General features: G+C 42.9%; 1 protein-coding gene across 1 annotated transcript in view; it reads right to left on the bottom strand.

The window, feature by feature from the left end:
* ZC3H6 (zinc finger CCCH-type containing 6) overlaps positions 1-21,137 on the bottom strand; it is a 92,797-nt gene that overhangs the window by 44,863 nt on the left and 26,797 nt on the right. Inside the window, exons 5-7 of the mRNA XM_073608648.1 lie at positions 11,640-11,770; positions 5,216-5,329; positions 333-444 (exon numbers count right to left, since the gene is read on the bottom strand). Coding sequence (XP_073464749.1) covers positions 333-444; positions 5,216-5,329; positions 11,640-11,770 — 357 coding nt within the window. The remainder of the gene's footprint in view (positions 1-332; positions 445-5,215; positions 5,330-11,639; positions 11,771-21,137) is intronic.

Below are 21,137 nucleotides of genomic sequence, written 5' to 3'. Positions count from 1 at the left end.
AGCGGTTAAATGGTATCCTCATTCTTTTTAAATTCACCCACTGTATCAGACAACCCCCCATGGTGGCACTGAAGGTTTTCAATCTTCTGTACCCTCTACTGAGAGTATACGTTTGGCACTTGTTTCATTCAGGTTTACATAACCGTTGCACACGTCATCTCCACTGGGTGCAGCACTAACAAAACTTCACCAACAGTAGGAGCCTATATATCAGTTTTATAAGTGAACTCTGAAAATGTCTCTTTCAATACATACCAGTGCAGTACTGATGGCACACAAATATAACAAAAATAAGCAGATAAATAAAATTAAGTTATGCTTTGAAAGGATATCATGCATATAGATGCAGTTCTCTCCTCTGGTGCAATATCCTTGTATATAAAACTTACAAATTTCTTTCTTCTTTTCTATCTCTGCATCATGATCAAACTTACAATTCTCCCCCTAAAAGAAAAAACAAAACCTAAAAATATAATCAAAGTTAGGCAGACACAGTACTTCTCCATTTACCTGCCATTAGCGTGGTAAAAACTCATCCTAGAAGCCAGTCTCTCAAAACTCAAGAGTACACAATCAGCAGTCAGACCAGCTAACATACTCTGCACATGATGATCAGCACATTTCTAAATTGCTTTAGTCAGTTAAAGACAGTCCAGCAAAAAAAAAAAAACAAATGTAAATGCGACTAAAATAACTGTGGTGAATTAAATAAATGTGCTGCGCTAAAAAGCTTTCACCGATGAAAAAACACAAAACCTAGTCTTAGTGTTTGCAAACAATGGTATAAAATGAATAAAGGAAAAATAAAAATGTATGCAAATATTGTAAAAATTAATAGTTGTGCATTAAATTTACATATGCATTAAAGTGATATCCTAACCACAATTCATGCAACATCTGTGCAATCACACAATGTGTACATCATATATAACAGTGCAGTCCATGTGTTAAATCCAATGATGGTGATCAATATATTGCCATCCACCAAAATCCATAAGCTGCTTGTAGTGCTCCAATGGTCTTAATAATGTATCACCACACTTGTGCTCCCCCTTGTGGGTATTGCTCTCACCTTGCTGCGTGTGATCCCACACTGAAGTTTGGTCAAACAAAGCTTTTTAGCCTCTCCTGGGCTAGAAAAATGATAACTGCGACTCTTTAAACCTCCTCCCTTTAGCGCTGCTTCACTCCATATCAATCTCCTCAAATGGCATATGCAAAGGAAAAACGCCAATAGTGTTTATATCTTAAAAACGATCCGTCTTTATTAAAAGTATAAGGTAAAGTACTCACATTTTAGAGGTGCTTCCAGCGCACCACTCTATACATGCTAAAAATGTGAAATAGATTTAATAAGTCCGTGACACCGCACTATCCGCATGGGTCTCTCATTTCACATCAGATTCCAGGCGCTGTACCATCCTATTGCCTCTCCCCTATGCGTATTTTGCATTTATGATTTTTGAGATTTTATTTTTATATTTATTTTCATTTTATTTTTAAATGTATTTTTATGTTTATTTTATTTGTATTTTATTTTGCATTCATGATTTTTGAGGTAATTATTGTTGTAAATATATGATTTTTATTTGTATGTTTTATATGATATATGAGGTCAATATTGCTGTAAATATCTGATATATTCTGGGTCCTCACGGCCAAATACATCTCAGAGCTATGTATATAATTAGGGGGTAAATCAAGTATGTCCAGTATAGAGTTAAAGGGTGTTGAGTTTTTCCTCGTAGTTCTGTATATCCATATTGAAGCTGTGGTGTCACCCAGCTTAATTCAGTGAATAGAGCAATTGGACTCCAGTAAAATGGTGGTGGTCCGTAGAGTAAATATAGTGTGTTTGCCATTCAGTCCAATAAAAATCCTCCTGAAGAAGCCACGTGACCCTGTGGCGTAACATGTAGGGGAGGGGCAATAGGACGATATGGCGCCTGGAATCTGATGTGGAATGAGAGACCTATGTGGATAGTGCGGTGTCACGAACTTATCAAACATATTTGACATTTTTAGCGTATATAGAGTGGTGCGCTGGAAGGACCTCTAAAATGTGAGTACTTCACCTTATACTTTTAATAAAGATGGATTGTTTTTAAAGATATAAGCACTATTGGCATTTCTCCTTTGCAGATTCCATTTAAGGAGATTGATATGGATTGAAGCAGCGCTAAAGGGAGGAGCATCAGCTTTCAGGTTTTATTGCCAAAGCTTAATTGAACTAGGTGAAGTCAGAAGCTGATTGGCTACCATGCACAATTGCACCAGATTCTAAGTGCAACAGCTTTAGTAAATCTCTCCCTTTGTGTGATTACACAGATATTGCACAAATTGTGGTTAGGATATCACTTTAATGTATGTGTAAATTTAATGCACAACTATTAATTTTCACAATATTTTCATACATTTATATTTTTTTCTTTAATCATTTTAGAACATTGTTTGCAAACACTAATGCCCCGTACACACGGTCGGATTTTCCGACAACAAATGTTGGATGTGAGCTTGTTGGCGGAAAGTCCGACCGTGTGTATGCTCCATCGGACAATTGTTGTCGGACTTTCCGCGAACAAATGTTGGCTAGCATGCTCTCAAATTTTCCGCCAACAAATGTGTGTTGTCGGATTTTCCAAGCGTGTGTACACAAGTCCATCGGAAAAAAGTCCAAAGTACAAACACGCATGCTCGGAATCATTGCTGACTATTGAACTTCCTTTTTATCGGCTCGCCATACGTCTTGTAGGTAACCACGTTCGTAATTGTTGGCCAACATTTATGTGACCGTGTGCATGCAAGACAAGTTGGAGCCAACAACCTTCAAACAAAATTCCACGGTTTTGTTGTCCGAAAATCTGATTGTATGTACGGGGCATAAGACTAGGTTTTGTGTTTTTTCATCGGTTAAAGCTTTTTAGCGCAGCACATTGATTTGATTTGGTATTGTGCACATTTTATGAGAATGTGAAAGTGCTTGCAGCTTGGTTTTAGGATTAATATAACATACATAGTTGCTCGCAAGATTCCATTATTATTAAAATAACTGAGAAGATTTATTAACATGGAAAGATGTGCTAATCATCAAGTGCAAAATGCAGTAACGCTTAACAAGCATAACAATTACATTTTCCCAATCACATTCTGCATGAGACATATAAGCTGCTCCATTTAGCACATCAATCAATGCTGTCTGCAATATTTAGCAATAAGGATGAGCTCCGGCGTGTTCGCACACTCCACGTGCTGAGCCCGCCAGAAAGTCGGCACAGCGCTGCGCTAATCACAGGCAGTGAGACATTTTCCCGATGCGCGGCTGCAGAGATCGGGAAATGTCTCACTGCCTGTAATTAGCGCAGCGCCATGCCGACTTCCTGGCGGGCTCGGCACATGGAGTGTGCGAACACGCCAGAGCTCATCCTTATTTAGCAACTACCGATTGTCCAGCATTAACCACTTCAGCCCTGGAAGGATTAACCCCCTTCCTGACCAAGCCCTTTTTGTGATACGGCACTGCGTCGCTTTAACTGACAATTGGTCATGTGACATTGTACCCAAACAAAATTGACGTCCTTTTTCCTCCACAAATAGAGCTTTCTTTTGGTGGTATTTGATCACCTCTGCGTTTATTTTTTGCGCTATAAACAATAAAAGAGCGACAATTTTGAAAAAAAAAGCAATATTTTTTACTTTTTGCTATAATAAATATCCCCAAAAAATATATTAAAAAAAAAAGAATGTCTTCCTCAGTTTAGGCCAATATGGATTTTTCTACATATTTTTGGTAAAAGAAAATCTCAATAAGCGTATATTGTATTGACTGGTTTGCACAAAAGTTATGGCGTCTACAAAATAGGGGATAGGATTTATGGCATTTTTATTGATACATTTTTTTTATTGGTAAAGGAGGTGATCTGCGATTTTTATCATGACTGCGACATTGCGGCGGACAGATCGGACACTATTTTGGGACCATGGTCATTTATACAGCGATCAGTGCTATAAAAAAATGCACTGATTACTATGTAAATGTCACTGGCAGGAAATGGATTAAACACTAGGGGGGATCAAGGGATTAACTGTGTTCTCTCAGCATGTTCCAACTGTAGGGGGGATGGGCTCACTAGAACATGACAGAGATCACTGCTCCTGATCACTGGAAGTAGTAGATCCCTATCATGTTGCTAGGCAGAACAGGGAAATGCCTTGTTTACATAGGGATGTCCCCGTTCTGCCTCTCCGTGCCACATTCGCGGGCCACCTGTAGACACAGAGTCCGCAGGAGCGCGCTGACGCCGGCGTGCGTTAGCCGTGTATGACGCAGCGATGTATACGTTTGTGGTTTTGCGCACCCGTGCCACTTTGCCGACATATATTGGCGTGAGCCGGTCGGCAAGTGGTTAAAGTACAAGTTCATTTTGAGAGAGAGAGAGAGAGAGAGAGAGAGAGAGAGAGAGAGAGAGAGAGAGAGAGAGAGAAAGAGAGAGAGAGAAGAGAAAGAGAGAGAGAGAAAGAGAGAGAGAGAGAGAGAGAGAGAGAGAAAGAGAGAGAGAGAGAGAGGACAGAGAGAGAGACAGAGACAGAGAGAGAGACAGAGACAGAGAGAGAGACAGAGAGAGAGAGAGATATCTATATGCGCAAATTTTTGCAGGTAAAAAAATCTGCATTTATTATTTCTTTTACTAGGAGCCTGCAAAGCACTGCACCCGCAATCAGCAGATAGCGGATGCAATGCAGGACTTCTGCAGACTATATGTGTAAGCTGCCTGCCCGTACCTCATACGGGCAGGCAGTTACATACTGACAGAAAGAGAAAATGCTAGTTCATTGAGAACTACAAGCCTACAGCCGCAAAGGCTGTCAGTACTTGTAGATCTCACATTCACAGAACTCGGAATAAATGATGTGGCTGGGTGGGCGAAGCCCCACATGACAATGTTTTGTTAAAATTGTGACAATGAATGAGAGGAGAAGATCCTGTGCTCGTTGTCACAATGAAGCATCGGGGGAGGTGGAGGGGGTCAGTGCAGGGGTAGTGCAATAGTAACATGTTAACGCCTTAAATATGGGTGTAACATGTTACGAAAGGTGAACTTTACTGCTGATTTGTTGTTAAAAAATAGCATAGAAGTTTATAAGCATTGCTAATAGAACCTGACTGATTGCCAAGTGTCACATGCTTTCCTTTTTTTTTTAAATGATGCCCATTTACCTTAACACATCTCCGTTCCAGGAAATATTTGCAGATCTGTTTTCCATTGCGTTCCACTGTGTGCTGATTAATGAACTCCTGACTCATGGTCACCCATTTCTTAGGTTTATGATCCTGCCAGAGAAAAAGTACATCACAATTTTCAGTCAACTGATGAAGTACCAACGGAATGACCCATAATCAATTTGGTTAAAAAACAAAATGCACATTTTCTATTTTCTCACAGAGAGGGTTATATGCTTTTTAATTTATTTTGTTATGGTATACAGTTTATTCAATGTATAACATATAGAGGAAATATTTAAAGTGGTTCTCCCCTTATAAGTATTATATATGGGGCAAGAGAAACATGCACATGTATGGTAGTCTCCCTCATGATAGCGTTCCAAACCTTGCTGCAGGGAGGCTGTTTTATCCGCTGATGGAAATGATGCTTCCTGAAGTTGGGCAGGCTGGTAAAGCCTATGCAACCTGACAATCAGATAAAAGGTGGCCTGTGTTCTGACAAAATGAGCAACCTGGCAGAATGTACAACCCGGGTCACATCCTGGTGACGTGGAATCAGCTGGAGCTCCAAACCGCGTGCACTGCGTCATACATCCCTTCACTGGCTGACGTCAGTGGACAGAGGAATTTGCCTGACAAAATGCTTGACCGACTACTGCGCATGCGCACGGCCAACTTGCTGCACCTTACACTCAACCTCATCACACCTACAGTAAGCAGGCAGGGCAGCGGACATGATGCTACACCAAACGCCGTTTTGAATTAGGCTCACTCGATTGCTGAAATTAGTTTGCTAATTCAAAACGGCGTTTGGTGGTGTAGCAACATGTCACTGCCCTGCCTGCTTACTGTAGGGGTGATGAGGTTGAGTGTAAGGTGCAGTAAGATGGCGGCGCACATGCGCAGTAGTCGGTCAAGCATTTTGTCAGGCAAATTCCTCGGTGCACTGACGCCAGTGAAGGGATGTATGACACGTTGCGCCTGCGCAGTTTTCAGCTACAGCTGATTCCACGTCACAGGAAGTGACACGGGTTGCACATTCTGCCAGATTGGTCATTTTGTCACAACACCTGCTCCCTCAACATCACAGTAGGGTTTTGCTCTGGTAAGTGAACATTGGTCTTATCAGTTTAATTTGTTGACTTGTGGTCGTTAGTTTTGGTGGTCAAACAAACCAGAAGGACCAAACTCATGATTTTGATTTGTCTCCACTAAAAAGGATGCTAGGCCATCGAGCAGCAGAATGCATACTGGCCAGCCTGATTTAAACGAAAACCTGTCTGTCACCCAGTTTAATGATTTAAAATGAAAAAGGAGCAGTGAGACAGATTATGCAACAGACTTATTACAAGGCAACAGACGGATTACCTAAATTACACAAAGAGAGGAAACATGCAACAAGTGCAGCAGGGGCCACCCCCTTGGGCTTTTAATGCAAAAATAGGAGCAATGGAGTAGGTAAAAGGCAGCAAAGTGCCTTTTATTGGGTAAACAATATGTAATACATTTTATAGACTTGAACAGTGACATTAAAATATACAAGGTATACCAATGAACCAGTTAATACATAGATACATATATCAAACCCACAGCTAATAATCCAGGCACTGCCAGAGTCAAGCTGAGGTCAGTCCATGAAGATTTGTAGCATACATCCCGACATATTTTAGAAATTTGTTGATATATATTTTTTCCTTCATCAGGGAAGGTTTACATTTGGGTGACTTTATCTGCAACATAGATACAGTTACATAGCATTTGTACTGCAGTGCATAAAAGGCAAATAGTTTTACATAGTGAGCTAAATGTTTTTTTAGGCTTAAAGGTACTTACATACAGGGTTCATTGAAGGACATAGGGAAATAGTCAAAACAACTGTGAAAATTCCACGTTGGCTGAGAGAGAACGAATGGACAACATGGGTGGACAGGCATGCAACTCCGGGCCAGCCACTTATACACATCCACAGGAAACACTCTGATGGCTACACCAGAAGAGAGGTAATACTGTCTAAAGAGAATATGAAAGCACTGCGCTCTAATAGCAAAAATAAAATATATGTGAGCCAGCAGCTGCATACATTGTGACAAACAATAACTGGTAACTGGGAAAAAAATGCAGCGCTAAGAAGTATTAGGAAGTTAGGGTGTAGTGAAACAATTAAGTAAGAGATGCTGTACTGAACAGTAAAGCATATGTGCAAAAACCATAAGTGAAATGAAATGAACAAACACAGTATAAAGTGTCCACATATGGTAAATGGATGATTCCAAACTCTAATTAATAAGAGGAACTAGTATGGACCAAAAAATGATGTGAGACTAGAAAATAAAGTCAATGGTGCACGGTGTGGATCTGTGACTGTGGGGTAAGATCTCCCCTTCCTTACGCTGCTTAGATTTTATTTCAATTGTGATCACTTTTATCCATTTTTTGTATGGTATTTTTAGAAATAAAAATCCCTGGTTTACCTGCACTATGCAGAAGCTTTTTATTTTTTATTTGCATATTACCCCGATGCAAGAAACTGCCTTCCAGTAGCCCTACTTCCATCACGGGGTCTGGATCAAATCTGTCCCCGGCTTCTCCTTGGAACACATCCTTGAGGTCTATTGGCTGATATCCAGTTGGCGGCCCTTCCTGATGTTTCTTCACCCCACCAGAGAAGTCGAGAAGTGAGACAGAGGTTCCACCGTTCCGGATATCGTTTTCCAGCCTAGGTTTGGCTCCATGCACCATTGACTCCATGTCATACGACAGTGGAGTCCACGTCATCTGGTAAGAGTACCCATCTTATCTTACTTCCTGATGTTTTCATTCTGATGCCCCATATCGAGATGTTGGTTTACAGCTACGGAAGTTCTGTACCCCGTTGTTGACTCACAGTCACAGATCCACACCGTGCACCATTGACTTTATTTTCTAGTCTCACATCATTTTTTGGTCCATACCAGTTCCTCTTATTAATTAGAGTTTGGAATCATCCATTTACCATATGTGGACACTTTATACTGTGTTTGTTCATTTCATTTCACTTATGGTTTTTGCACATATGCTTTACTGTTCAGTACAGCATCTCTTACTTAATTGTTTCACTACACCCTAACTTCCTAATACTTCTTAGCGCTGCATTTTTTTCCCAAATACTGTCTAAAGAACCATAAAAGTGAAAAGAAGTCAATCATGGTTTTAGGATTAGTACACAGACACGACCAGTGTGCATGTGGCAGCAAAGCAGAGGCATATATTTGCCCAGAATTGCCTGTAATTGAATATTACATTACATTTCAGTATAATGGTGGAAGCGCAGACAACAGAGCGACAGTGGTCAAACTGAGACATGCCAGCTGTGTGTGAGCGCTGATATATAGGAAATCACCTGATAAGGGAGCCAATCCTCACAGGGGGTGGTGTTTGTTTTCCAGCCTCATTTGCTATATGAGAAACAGCTGAGGCCAGATTCGCAGCGTCTCCCAGACGTGGAGGCGCGCAGCATAGCCCCGCCCCTCGGGGCATGATCATGTCATGCGCCCGCGCCTCACCAGCGAAAGGCAGTCTCCATCTGTGTCATAGACACAGCGGAGACAGGTAGGAGCTCCTCCCCACACATATGGCCTGGATGGAGACAGGAAAATCCCTGTCATTCACCAGCCACGCGCAGGTGGAACGTACCCACCGGGTGGTGTGAAAGAACAAGGCAGCCCAAAGAGCGCAGCATGCGCCACCCAGTGGACCGAACGAAAAATGACAGCCAATGTGTTTACAATGCCAAAACATCATGATCACAAAAAACAAACAAAAAACAAAAAATAAATAAATGAATGAATGAAAAAAACAAGAATAAGGATAAGATTGGAAAAGGAGGGATGAAAAGGACATGGCGGTTGAAATATCAAATGGACACAATTAGAAAAAATACATATTATATACATGCAATTATGAGGACAATGATACGGTCACAGAATTGTATTGTGAGAGATACATCAAAGTATAGGGAAATCATAAGGTCACTAATCATAGTGTCCCCATAGTAACAGAAGGAGCGTTTATATAACTGATGGGTCTGTGAAGCCATTGTGTAAATGATATAGCATGGAACAAGAGAGTTAAGATGTAATTAAAGTCAGGACAATGAAGGGGAAGCTATAAATTTAATTCACAGCCCCCTGAAACAAAGCCCGGAAGGAAAGACTTAAAATTGAATGCCTCATTTAGGCCAGGTTGTGAGGTGGCCTGTAAATTAAATATCCATCTCAACTCACATTGGAGAAGACGCTTATTGAAGTCGCCACCTCTGGAGTTAAATTGTATATGATCAAGTGCCAGGAAATATACCTTCTGGGTGAACTGATGCCATGTGGCGGCCAATGGGGACATCAGGGTCTAGTTTGCGTATGGTGGATAGATATTGGTATATTCGTTTCCAAAATTCATTTATGGTCTTCCTGACATAGTAGCACACACATTCACAAGTGAGTAGGTACACTATGTCCTACAATTTACATAATGTTTCAGACGAAAGTTTCGTCCATTAGGTAGGTCAATGTGTTTACACCTGTCCATGTATTGGCAGTAGCCACACCCACCACACGTAAAGGTTCCCAAGGTTTTATATACAGCATTGATTTGTATTCGCTAGCTACCAATTTATCACCCACAGAGGGGGCCCTCCTATAGGCGACCTTGTCCTCATAATTGCATGTATACAATATGGATTTTTTCTAATTGTGTCCATTTGATAATTCAACCGCCATATCCTTTTCATCCCTCCTTTTCAATCTTATCCTTATTATTTTCATTCATTTATTTTTTGGTTTTTGTTTGTTTTTTGTGATCATGATGTTTTGGCATTGAAAACACATTGGCTGTCATTTTCCGTTCGGTCCACTGGGTGGCGCATGATGCGCTCTCTGGGCTGCCTTGTTCTTTCACACCACCCGGAGTGTAGGCTCCACCTGCGCATGGCTGGTGGATGACAGGGATTTTCCTGTCTCCATACAGGCCATATGTGCGGGGAGGAGCCCCTACCTATCTCCACTGTGTCTAGGAACAAACGGAGACTTCCTTTCACCACTGACACGCCAGTGTGTGACGCCATCACTCCCCGAGGGGCGGGGCTAAGCCGCGCACCTCTACGTCAGGGAGACGCTCTCTGAATCCGGCCTCAGCTGTTTCTCATACAGTGAGTGAGGCCGGACAAGCAGCACCACCCCCTGTAAGGATTGGCTCCCTTATCAGGTGATTTCCTATATAGCAACGCTCACACACAGCTGGCATGTCTTGGTTTGACCACTGACGCTCTGTTGGCTGCGCTTCCACCATTATACTGAAAGGTAATGTAATATTCAATTACAGGCAATTCTGGGCAATATATGCCTCTGCTTTACTGCCACATGCACACTGGTTGTGTCTGTGTACTAATCCTAAAACCATGATTGACTTCTTTTCACTTTTATGGTTCTTTAGACAGTATTACCTCTCTTCTGATGTAGCCATCAGAGTGTCTCCTGTGGATGTTAATCAGTGGCTGGCCCGGAGTTGCATGCCTGTCCACCCATGTTGTCTGTGCAGGCTTTCTCAGCCAACGTGGAATTTCCACATATGTTTTTACCATTTCCCTATGTCCTTCAATGAACCCTGTATGTACCTTTAAGCCTAAAAAAACTTTAGCTGACTGTAAAACTATTTGCCTTTTATGCACTGCAGTACAAATACTATGTACCTGTATCTATGTTGCAGATAAAGATAAAAAGTCACCCAAATGTAAACCTCCCCTGATGAAGGAAAAAATATATACCAACAAATCTCTGAAACATGTTGGGATGTATGCTACAAATCTTCATGGACTGACCTCAGTTTGACTCTGGCAGTGCCTGGATTATTAGCTGTGGGTTTGATATATGTATCTATGTATTAACTACCGGTAGTTAATTGGTATACCTTGTATATTTCAATGTCACTGTTCATGTCTATAAAATTTATTACACATTGTGTACCCAATAAAAGTGACACTTTGCTGCTGTTTTACCTATTCCATTACCCCTATTTCTGCCTTAAAAGTCCAAGGGGGCGGTTCCTGCTGCACTTGTTGCATGTTTTCCATGTTTTAAAGATGTTGGCAGTCCAATACACTCAATTCTCATAAACATTTTTTCTACCTAAATTACACAATTTTAACTAGAAAACCTGTTTACGACTATGGAAAACAGCCTGCATTTGCTTTTTATTTCATCAGTTTTTATCCTACTTACCTTGGATTTTGCAGAAACTGCATACTAGGCATTATCAAATGAAGCAGGGGATACATGGATATGAGTGCCTTTCAAAAAATAATTCTCACCAAGCAACAATATATTTAAAATGCTCCAGCACAAGTTATTGATATGTTACATCAGCTTCCGATTTATCTGGGCTTTACCTCTTGATAGCCATCTTGATAATAGGATCCTTTGTGTCCTCCTCGGCCTCGACCTCTATCCTTACGCATCATCATCTTCTTATGAGGACCACCTCCCCGACTATAGTAATACCCTTTTTGTTGCTGCTCCCCTACAAAACAATATAAACAGCATTTGTAAACACACAAGTGTGAACAAATTTTTTAAGTTTTATAAAACTTATATTGATGCAAAAAACATTTAACGTTTGAGAACCTAGCTAAGAGATTGTATTGACTATCAGCACATTATAAAGTGTCACTAACCCCAGGAGCCTGCATTCACTATATCTGGTATCCCACAATACACAGAACATGACAATGCAATTTTTTCTAGTAAATATAAACTGCTAAATACCTTTTCTCATCAGCAGTTACAGAAGTTTTGTGACTTCTATCAGTGTCCAGCCAAGCACTGGTTAAAGTTTGTAGGAGGAGTTTTCTGCCTGTCCTATGAGACTGCAAGACCCTAGTCTAGACCCTCTTTCTGGACAGTGCTGATTGGCCCTGTGCTGATCACATGCACTCTACCAAGAAAACAAAAAAACCTCTCTAGCAATACACACCAAACTGAGCATGTGCAGCCTGACTCCATAGAGTCTGTGTTATCAGGAAATTATCAGGGGACAGTGGAAGGAGGGGAGAGAGGGGGAAAAGACAGGATCAAACAATGAGTATAACAAGCATGCTTTACTGCATAAACAGACTGGTTTTACTGTTGTGGGTTTAGTAACACATTAATGGTATATATGGGTTCATTCAGGAAAATTAACTGTTTCAGCTTCATATTTTGGGGTATTTCATATAAATAACATTGCACAAAGGGGGTGGGTTAGGAGGGTTTACAATTTTATTTTATTTAGTTAAGCAAGACTGTAGGACCTGATAGGCCAAATATAGTGCTCATTCTGTTATCTTTTGTTTTTTGGTCTTCTCTTAATATGTGTCCTTTTAATGTTATTTTTTTTTATTGTTGTGCCACTGTAAATATAAAAACAATTAAAAAAAAAACCTGTCTGAACACACACACACACACACACACACACACACACACACACACACACACACACACACATACAGTATCTCCCAAAAGTGAGTACACCGCTCACATTTCTGTAATTATTATATACAGTTGTGCTCATACGTTTACATACCCTGACAGAATTTATGATTTCTTGGCCATTTTTCAGAGAATATGAATGATAACACAAAAACGTTTCTTTCACTTATGGTTAGTGTTTGGCTGAAGCCATTATTATCAATCAGCTGTGTTTACTCTTTTTAAATCATAATCACAACAGAAACTACCCAAATGACCCTGATCAATAGTTTACATACCCCAGTTCTTAATACCGTGTATTGCCCCCTTTAACATCAATGAAAGCTTGAAGTCCTTTCTGGTATTTGTGGATGAGGCTCTTTATCTTCTCAGATGGTAAAGTTGCCCATTCCTCTTGGCAAAAAGCCTCCAGTTCCTGTAAATTCTTGGGCTGTCTTGCATGAATTGCATGTTTGAGATCTCCCCAGAGTGGCTCAATGATATTGAGATCAGGAGACTGAGATGGCCACTCCAGAACCATCACTTTATTCTGCTGTAGCCAATGACAGGTCGACTTGGCCTTGTGTTTTGGATCATTGTCATGTTGGAATGTCCAAGTACATCCCATGCGCAGCTTCATGGCTGATGAATGCAAATGTTCCTCCAGTATTTTTTGATAACACACTGCATTCATCTTGCCATCAATTTTGACCAAATTTCCTGTGCCTTTGTAGCTCACAGATCCCAAAACATCAGCGATCCACCTATGTGTTTCACAGTAGGAATGGTATACCTTTTATCATAGGCCTTGTTGACTCCTCTGTAAAATGTATCGTTTATGGTTGTGACCAAACTGTTCAATTTTGGTCTCATAACTCCAAATGACTTTGTGCCAGAAGGTTTGAGGCTCGTCTCTGTGCTGTTTGGCGTATTGTAAGTGGGATACTTTGTGGCATTTGCGTAGTTTTCTTCTGGTAACTCGACCATGCAGCCCATCTTTCTTCAAGTACCTCCTTATTGTACATCTTGAAACAGCCACACCACATGTTTTCAGAGAGTCCATTATTTCACCTGAAGTTATTTGTGGGTTTTTCTTTGCATCCCGAACAATTTTCCTGGCAGTTGTGGCTGAAATTTTAGCTGGTCTACCTGACCGCGGTTTGGTTTCAACAGAACCCCTGATTTTTCACTTCTCCATTAGAGTTTGAATACTGCTGATTGCCATTCTCAATTCCTTGGATATCTTTTAATATCCCTTTCCTGATTTATATAGTTCAACCACCTTTTCCCGCAGATCCTTTGACAATTCTTAGGCTTTCCCCATGACTCATAATCCAGAAACGTCAGTGCAGCACTGGATGAAAGATGCAAGGGTCTGTCAGGAGTCCAGAAACTCATTGACCTTTTATACACACACACTAATTACAAGCAAAGAGATCACAGGTGAGGATGGTTACCTTTAAGAGCCCTTTCACACTGGGGCGGGGGCGGCGTCGGCGGTAAAATGCCGCTATTATTAGTGGCGTTTTACCGTCGGTATGCGGCCGCTAGCAGGGCGGTTTTACCCCCCGCTAGTGGCCGAGAAAGGGTTAAATACCACCGCAAAGCGCCTCTGCAGAGGCGCTTTGTCGGCAGTATAGCCGCGCCGTCCCATTGATTTCAATGGGCAGGAGCGGTAAAGGAGCGGTATACACACCGCTCCGAAGATGCTGCTGGCAGGACTTTTTTTACCATCCTGCCAGCGCATCGCTCCAGTGTGAAAGCCCTCGGGGCTTTCACACTGGAATGAAAGTAGCGGCACTTTCGGGTCGGTTTGCAGGCGCTATTATTAGCGCAATAGCGCCTGCAAACCGCCCCAGTGTGAAAGGGCTCTAATAGCCATTCAAACCCCTTTGTGTCAACTTGTGTGCATGTTATCAGGTCAAAATCACCAGGGTATGTAAACTTTTGATCAGGGTCATTTGGGTAGTTTCTGTTGTGATTATAATTTAAAAAGAGTAAACACAGTTGACTGATAATAAATAGCTTCAACCAAACACTAACCATGAGTGAAAGAAATGTTTTTGTGTTATCATTCATATTCTCTGAAAAATGGCCAAGAAATCAAATTCTGCCAGAGTATTTAAACTTATGAGCACAACTGTATTTTCATGTGACAACACTAAAGAAACACTAAAGAAATGACACTTTGCTACAATGTAAAGTAGTACAATTTGTATAACAGTGTAAATTTGCTGTCCCCTCAAAATAACTCAACACACAGCCATTAATGTCTCAACTGCTGTCAACAAAAGTGAGAACCCCTATTTGGAAATGTCCAAATCGGGCCCAATTAGCCATTTTCCCTCCCCGGTGTCAAGTGACTCGTTAATGTTACAAGGTCTCAGGTGTGAATGGGGAGCAGGTGTGTTAAATTTGGCTTTATCGCTCTCGCTCATACTGGTCACTGGAAGTTCAATATGGCACCTCATGGCAAAGAACTCTCTGAGGATCTGAAAAATAGGATTTTTATAACAGCTTACCTGTAAAATCCTTTTCTTTTGAGGTACATCGCGTGACACAGAGCCTCAGTAATTACTGATGGGTTATATGGGTATCACAAGGTGACTGGACAATGGTCACACCCTAGAAAGGAAGTTCAACCCCCTATATAACCCCTCCCCTTACTGGGGATACCTCAGTTTTGTAGCAAAGCAATATAAGTGTATTAGAAGAGGGGCGGGACCTCTGTGTCCCGTGATGTACCTCAAAAGAAAAGGATTTTACAGGTAAGCTGTTATAAAAATCCTATTTTCTTTCTCGTACATCACGGGACCCAGAGCAATGCTATTTGAGGGGAGGGGACCACACAACGTAGGGTGTAATCAGACCTGAGGACCTTGTACCGCTGCCTGCAGCACACTACGCCCAAAGGCGATATCCTCATGCCTTCCCACATCCACCTGATAAAATCTGGTGAATGTATGGACTGAAGACCAGGTTGCGGCCTTGCAGATTTGAGCCATAGAGGCCCGGTGATGCACCGCCCAAGAAGCACTAATAGCCCTTGTGGAGTGTGCCTTGATTTGAAAAGGTGGAATTTTCTGTTTCAAACCGTAAGCTTGAATAATCATTTGTTGAATCCATTTTGAAATGGTAGACTTTGACGCTGCCTGTCCTCTATTGGGACCTTCTGGCAGTACGAACAAAACATCCGTTTTGCGAATTTGAGCAGTTGCTTCCAGATAGGCCTTGACTGCTCTTACTACATCCAAAGAATGTAGTGACCTTTCTTCCGTAGAACAGGGATCTGGAAAAAAGGAAGGCAGAACAATATCTTGGTTTAGATGGAAATCTGAAACCACTTTCGGTAGAAAGCTAGGTTGAGGGCGCAATACCACTCTATCCTTGTGTATGACTAAATAAGGCTCTTTACAGGAAAGAGCTGCTAATTCTGATACTCTTCTAGCAGAAGAAATGGCTACCAGAAAAATTAACTTTCTTGTCAACAAGACCAAGGGAATTTGACGTATTGGTTCAAAAGGCTGTTTCTGTAAAACTGACAGAACCAATTTCAAGTCCCAGGGTTTTAAGGGCGCCTTAACCGGAGGATTAAGACGCGTCACTACCTGCATAAAGTTTCGGACCAAAGAATGTGAAGCAAGTGGCCGTTGAAGTAATACTGATAAGGTCGAGACCTGGCCCTTGATGGTACTCAAGGCCAGGTTCATTTCTAACCCCATTTGTAGAAAGTCAAGAATTCTACCTATTACATATTTTCTGGGATGCCAACCCCTGGATTCACACCAGGATACATAAGTTTTCCAGACTCTATGATAAATCACTCTGGAAGCTGGCTTCCTTGCATTGATCAAGGTAGAGATCACAGGACCTGAAAGCCCACGACTCTTCAGAACGTGGGTTTCAATAGCCAAACCGTCAAATTTAGCATTTGTAAGGCAGGATGGAACACTAGACCTTGAGATAACAGGTCTGGACGTGATGGTAGGGTCCACGGGGAACCTACTGTCATCCTTACTATTTCTGCATACCAAGCTCTCCTGGGCCAAGCTGGGGCCACCAGAAGTACCGACTTCTTTTCCTGCCTGATCCTTCGAAGGAGTCGTGGCAGTAGCAGAATAGGAGGGAATGCATAAATCAGTGAGAACCGATGCCACAGAATCACCAACGCATCTGTTCGCATGCAAGAGGATCCTTTGTTCTTGCCACAAACTTGTCGATCTTTTTGTTGAATCTGGATGCAAAGAGATCTACATCTGGAACCCCCCATCTTTGGCATATGGCCCAAAAGACGTCGGAGTGAAGAGACCGTTCCCCTGGGATTAACCGCTGGCGACTCAAATAGTCCGCCTGCCAGTTTTCTATCCCCGGAATGAAAACTGCCGATATGCATGGCACATGCTTTTCTGCCCAGACTAAAATCTGGTTCACTTCTCCCTGAGCTGCATGACTCCTGGTGCCTCCTTGATGATTAATATAAGCCACTGCTGTGGCATTGTCGGACTGGATCCTGACAGGGCAACCCTGTAGCCTGAGAGTCCAGGCCTTTAGGGCTAGATACGCCGCACGGATCTCCAGAATGTTGATGGGTAAGGTCCTCTCGATTTTGGACCATTCCCCTTGGACCGCAGACTGTTCCAGAACTGCTCCCCAACCCGAAAGACTGGCATCCGTTGTTACCACTGTCCAGGTAACCAGTAAAAAGGACTTCGCTTTTTGCAGGTTTTCGGGTATTAACCACCAACTGAGGCTCTGACGCACTGTAGGAGACAGATGCATCGGAAAATCTAATGCCTGCACTTTCTTGTTCCAGGCAGACAGGATACTGTGTTGCAGCAGTCTTGAATGAAACTGAGCATAGGGAACTGCTTCGAATGAAGCCACCATCTTTCCCAGCAGCCTCATACAAAGGCGAACAGAAGGACCCTTTTTTGTCCTAACTACCTGAATCAGTTCTTTTAAGGCACTGATCTTTGCCTGAGGTAAAAATATCTTCTCTTGGCTTGTATCTATGACCAGGCCCAAATACTCTAGTCTTCTTACTGGTTTTAAGAAAAACTTTTCTAAGTTGAGAATCCAACCTAGGTATTCCAAGTAGTTGACTGTGGTGACCAAGTTCTGGTCCAGGCAGGCTACCGACTGGTCTATCAAGAGCAGGTTGTCTAGGTATGCTATGACAGTTATACCTTGGGCCCTTAATCTGGCCAGAGGAGGAGCCAAGATTTTTGTAAACACCCGAGGTGCAGTGGCTAGCCCGAAAGGCAGGGCTATAAACTGAAAGTGGCGTTTTCCTACTTTGAAACGCAAGTACTTTTGATGAGCAGGGAAAATGGGTACATGCAGGTACGCATCCCTGATGTCTATTGACGCCAGAAGTTCTCCTCCTTGTAGGATGGAGACTACTGATCAAATTGATTCCATGCGAAAGGATCGAATCTTTAGGAATCGGTTTAGATCCTTTAGATCCAGAATGGGTCTGACATCGCCATTTGGTTTTGGAACCGTGAAAAGGTTTGAATAAAACCCCAATACCTGCTCTTCCGTGGGAACCACCACGATGACCTTTTGCGACAATAGTCGCTCCAACGCTAGAAGGAGAGACTGCTTTTTCTCTGGATCTCTGGGGACATTTGATCTGAGGAAACGAGGAGAGGGGAATGCTCGGAACTCCAGTTTGTAACCTAGAGTTACCTTGGAGATCACCCATCTGTCCTGGAAATCTTCCTGCCAGAGCTTTGAGAACTGTAGCAGTCTTCCCCCCACCCAAGCGAGCGGGGGCGCTCCTTCATAAAGAGGCTTTAGCGTCTTGTCTAGTAGGCTTCTTCCCCCAGGACTTCTTTTGTCCCTTGGGTCGATTCTGAAATTTATTTCTTGAGCCTGACGGAGGAGGCTGTCGCGACTGCCTGGAGGCTGATGCTCCTGGCACTAGGGGAAAGAGCCAGTTTAAAAGAGGGACGCTTACTCCTTTTCTTAACTGGTAAGAGTGTGCTTTTCCCACTAGAGATCTTTTGGATATAATTGTCTAAATCCTCTCCAAACAGCCTAGCACCACGAAATGGAAATCCAGCCAGAAGCTTCTTACATGGTGATTCGGCTGACCAATTTTTCAACCATAAGATTCTACGCATATGCACCAACCCAAGCGAAAGGCGAGAGGTTTGGATAATAGAATCTCTGATTGCGTCAACAGCAAAACATAAAGCCGCTGGAAGGTTGGCCAACCCCTGGGCTTGTTGTTCAGGTAAAACTTTGAGGACCTGTTTAACATGGTCTCTCAAGTATTGACAGACTCCGATTGCTGCCACTGCAGGTTGAGCTACTGAAAAAAAAAAAAGGAAAACACATTTTTTAACAGGAATTCCATTTTTTTATCAGTTGGATCCCTAAGCATCTGAGCATTGTCGACAGGACAAGTCAGACTTTTATTTACGGAGTAAATGGCAGCGTCAACTGCCGGTATACCCCACATTTTTCTAAATTTTTCCTACATAGGATAAAGCGTTGAAAACTTTTTAGGCAGAAAAAAAATGTTTATCTGGGTGATCCCACTCAGAAAAAATGAGCTTTTCTAGTAAACTATGAACAGCATGTGTTGTTTGAGGAGGCTTCAGTGAACCCAAAGAGGAGGGTTCTTTAACTGACTCAGGTACAGGCAACTTAAATGTGGAGCGGACCAATCCAGCAAGAATTTGCACTAACACCTACACCTTCTCATCCTGAGAAGCTGAAGAGGACCCTTCACTTGATTCCTCAGAAGAGGAATCAGTCTCATCCCGATCCTCTGAGAGGGATTCCTCTCCTTTTTCCCCAGAGTTCCTCAGCTTGAGGGTCCTGGGTAACAGAGGGAGACCTAGTGCGTTTTCTTCCACTGAGTGAAGATGCGATTAAGGCCATTAGTCTTTCCTCTAGCCCATTAATGGTTGAGGAAAAAACCTCCTGCGTAATGTATACAGGGGCTGAAGTGCCAGAAGCAGATGCAGCCCCTGATCCGACGGCTCACCCTGGCCAGCCATCCCAGGTCCCTCGGGGGGGGGGGGAGGTGCTGCAGAAGGGGGGTCATCAGAGCCTGAGGGAGATCCCTAGAGCCTCTGGTTTTCGGGGTATTTTACCTCTTCTACCCATAGTGCAAAGCAACAAAAGGTTGAGGTACTACAAAAAAACACTAACTGCTGAGCGATGTAGTTCAGCAACTGCCGCTGCTACCAATGCTCAGTCTGGTGTTTTAAGTAAATGCTGCCTGGGAGAATGCCTGTGTCCCACCTCACATGCGCCCGTCAGCTCTGTGTCCCTCCATAGGCTGTGTGCACCTGAAAGAGAGTGCACTTTATAGCCTGTGTAGCCAGCGATGTGGGTGTCTAATCACGCCGGACATCGCGTTAATGCTCCACCGCCCCCCCGCCCTAGTTTTTTTCAAAAATGTGTGCTTTCCTGCGCGAGCCGAGGCTCCGATCCTTGGGACAAGCATGGAGGGGAGGCTGGGGTGGAGGAGAGAGAATGGCCGGTGGAACCTGACGAAAATTGCGGTAGCGGCGGCGGTGGTGCGGTATACTACCGCTGTTTGCTCAGGCCACCCCGGTCCCCCTAACCATGGGGGGGGGGAGAATCCCTAAAGAGAGAACCCCCCAACTCATCCTACCTGGGGCCTGGCTGGAAGAGCGCACAGCGTGGACACAGAGACAGACAGAACAAGCATGAAAAGGTATGTGCTCTTGACAGCCCCCGGTGGCGACAATAGGCATAGCATACATTTACTTAAAGGAGAAAACCTACTAGAATTAAAAAATTCCTGAGGAGTCTCCCTTACCTTATCCAGCTGCAGGGTTCTGTTATACAGACCCAATCTTCACCTCTCACGGTGGGCTCCGTTTGGAAAAAACCTTCAGAGACTGGGGCCTCCTTGAATAGGGGGATCCGCAGTTCTGGCCCTGTAAAGCACCCCGCCAGGGATATGGCTGAAAAAAACAAATACTGGATCCCGGGGTCCAGCTCTCTAAAAAGATGGGCGTTACAGGTAAAACCTTGTTTCTTCGGACACGAGGCCCGAGTACCATCCAATTTGGCCTGAAAAAGCACTTTGAATGGATCCAGTTGCATGGCTTGCCCCAGTATAGGATATTCCTTTGGAGCTCAGCACATCTTATTCGTGAACAATACCTAAGACACTGGCGAAAAAACTGAGGTATCCCCAGTAAGGGGAGGGGTTATATAGGGGGTTGAACTTCCTGTCTAGGGTGTGACCGGTGTCCAATCACCTAGTGATACCCTATAACCCATCAGTAATTACTGAGGCTGTGTGTCCCGTGATGTACGAGAAAGAAAATATTGTTCTACATAAAGATGGTCTAGGCTATAAGAAGATTGCCAAGACCCTGAAACTGAGCTGCAGCACAGTGGCCAAGACCACACAGGACAGGTTCCACTCAGAATAGGCCTCGCCATGG

Source organism: Aquarana catesbeiana, linkage group LG13 (genome assembly GCF_042186555.1).
Source record: "Aquarana catesbeiana isolate 2022-GZ linkage group LG13, ASM4218655v1, whole genome shotgun sequence".
NCBI classification, from domain to species: domain Eukaryota; kingdom Metazoa; phylum Chordata; class Amphibia; order Anura; family Ranidae; genus Aquarana; species Aquarana catesbeiana.
Note: the sequence above shows the minus strand (reverse complement) of the source record. Positions and strands in the feature narration are given on the sequence as shown.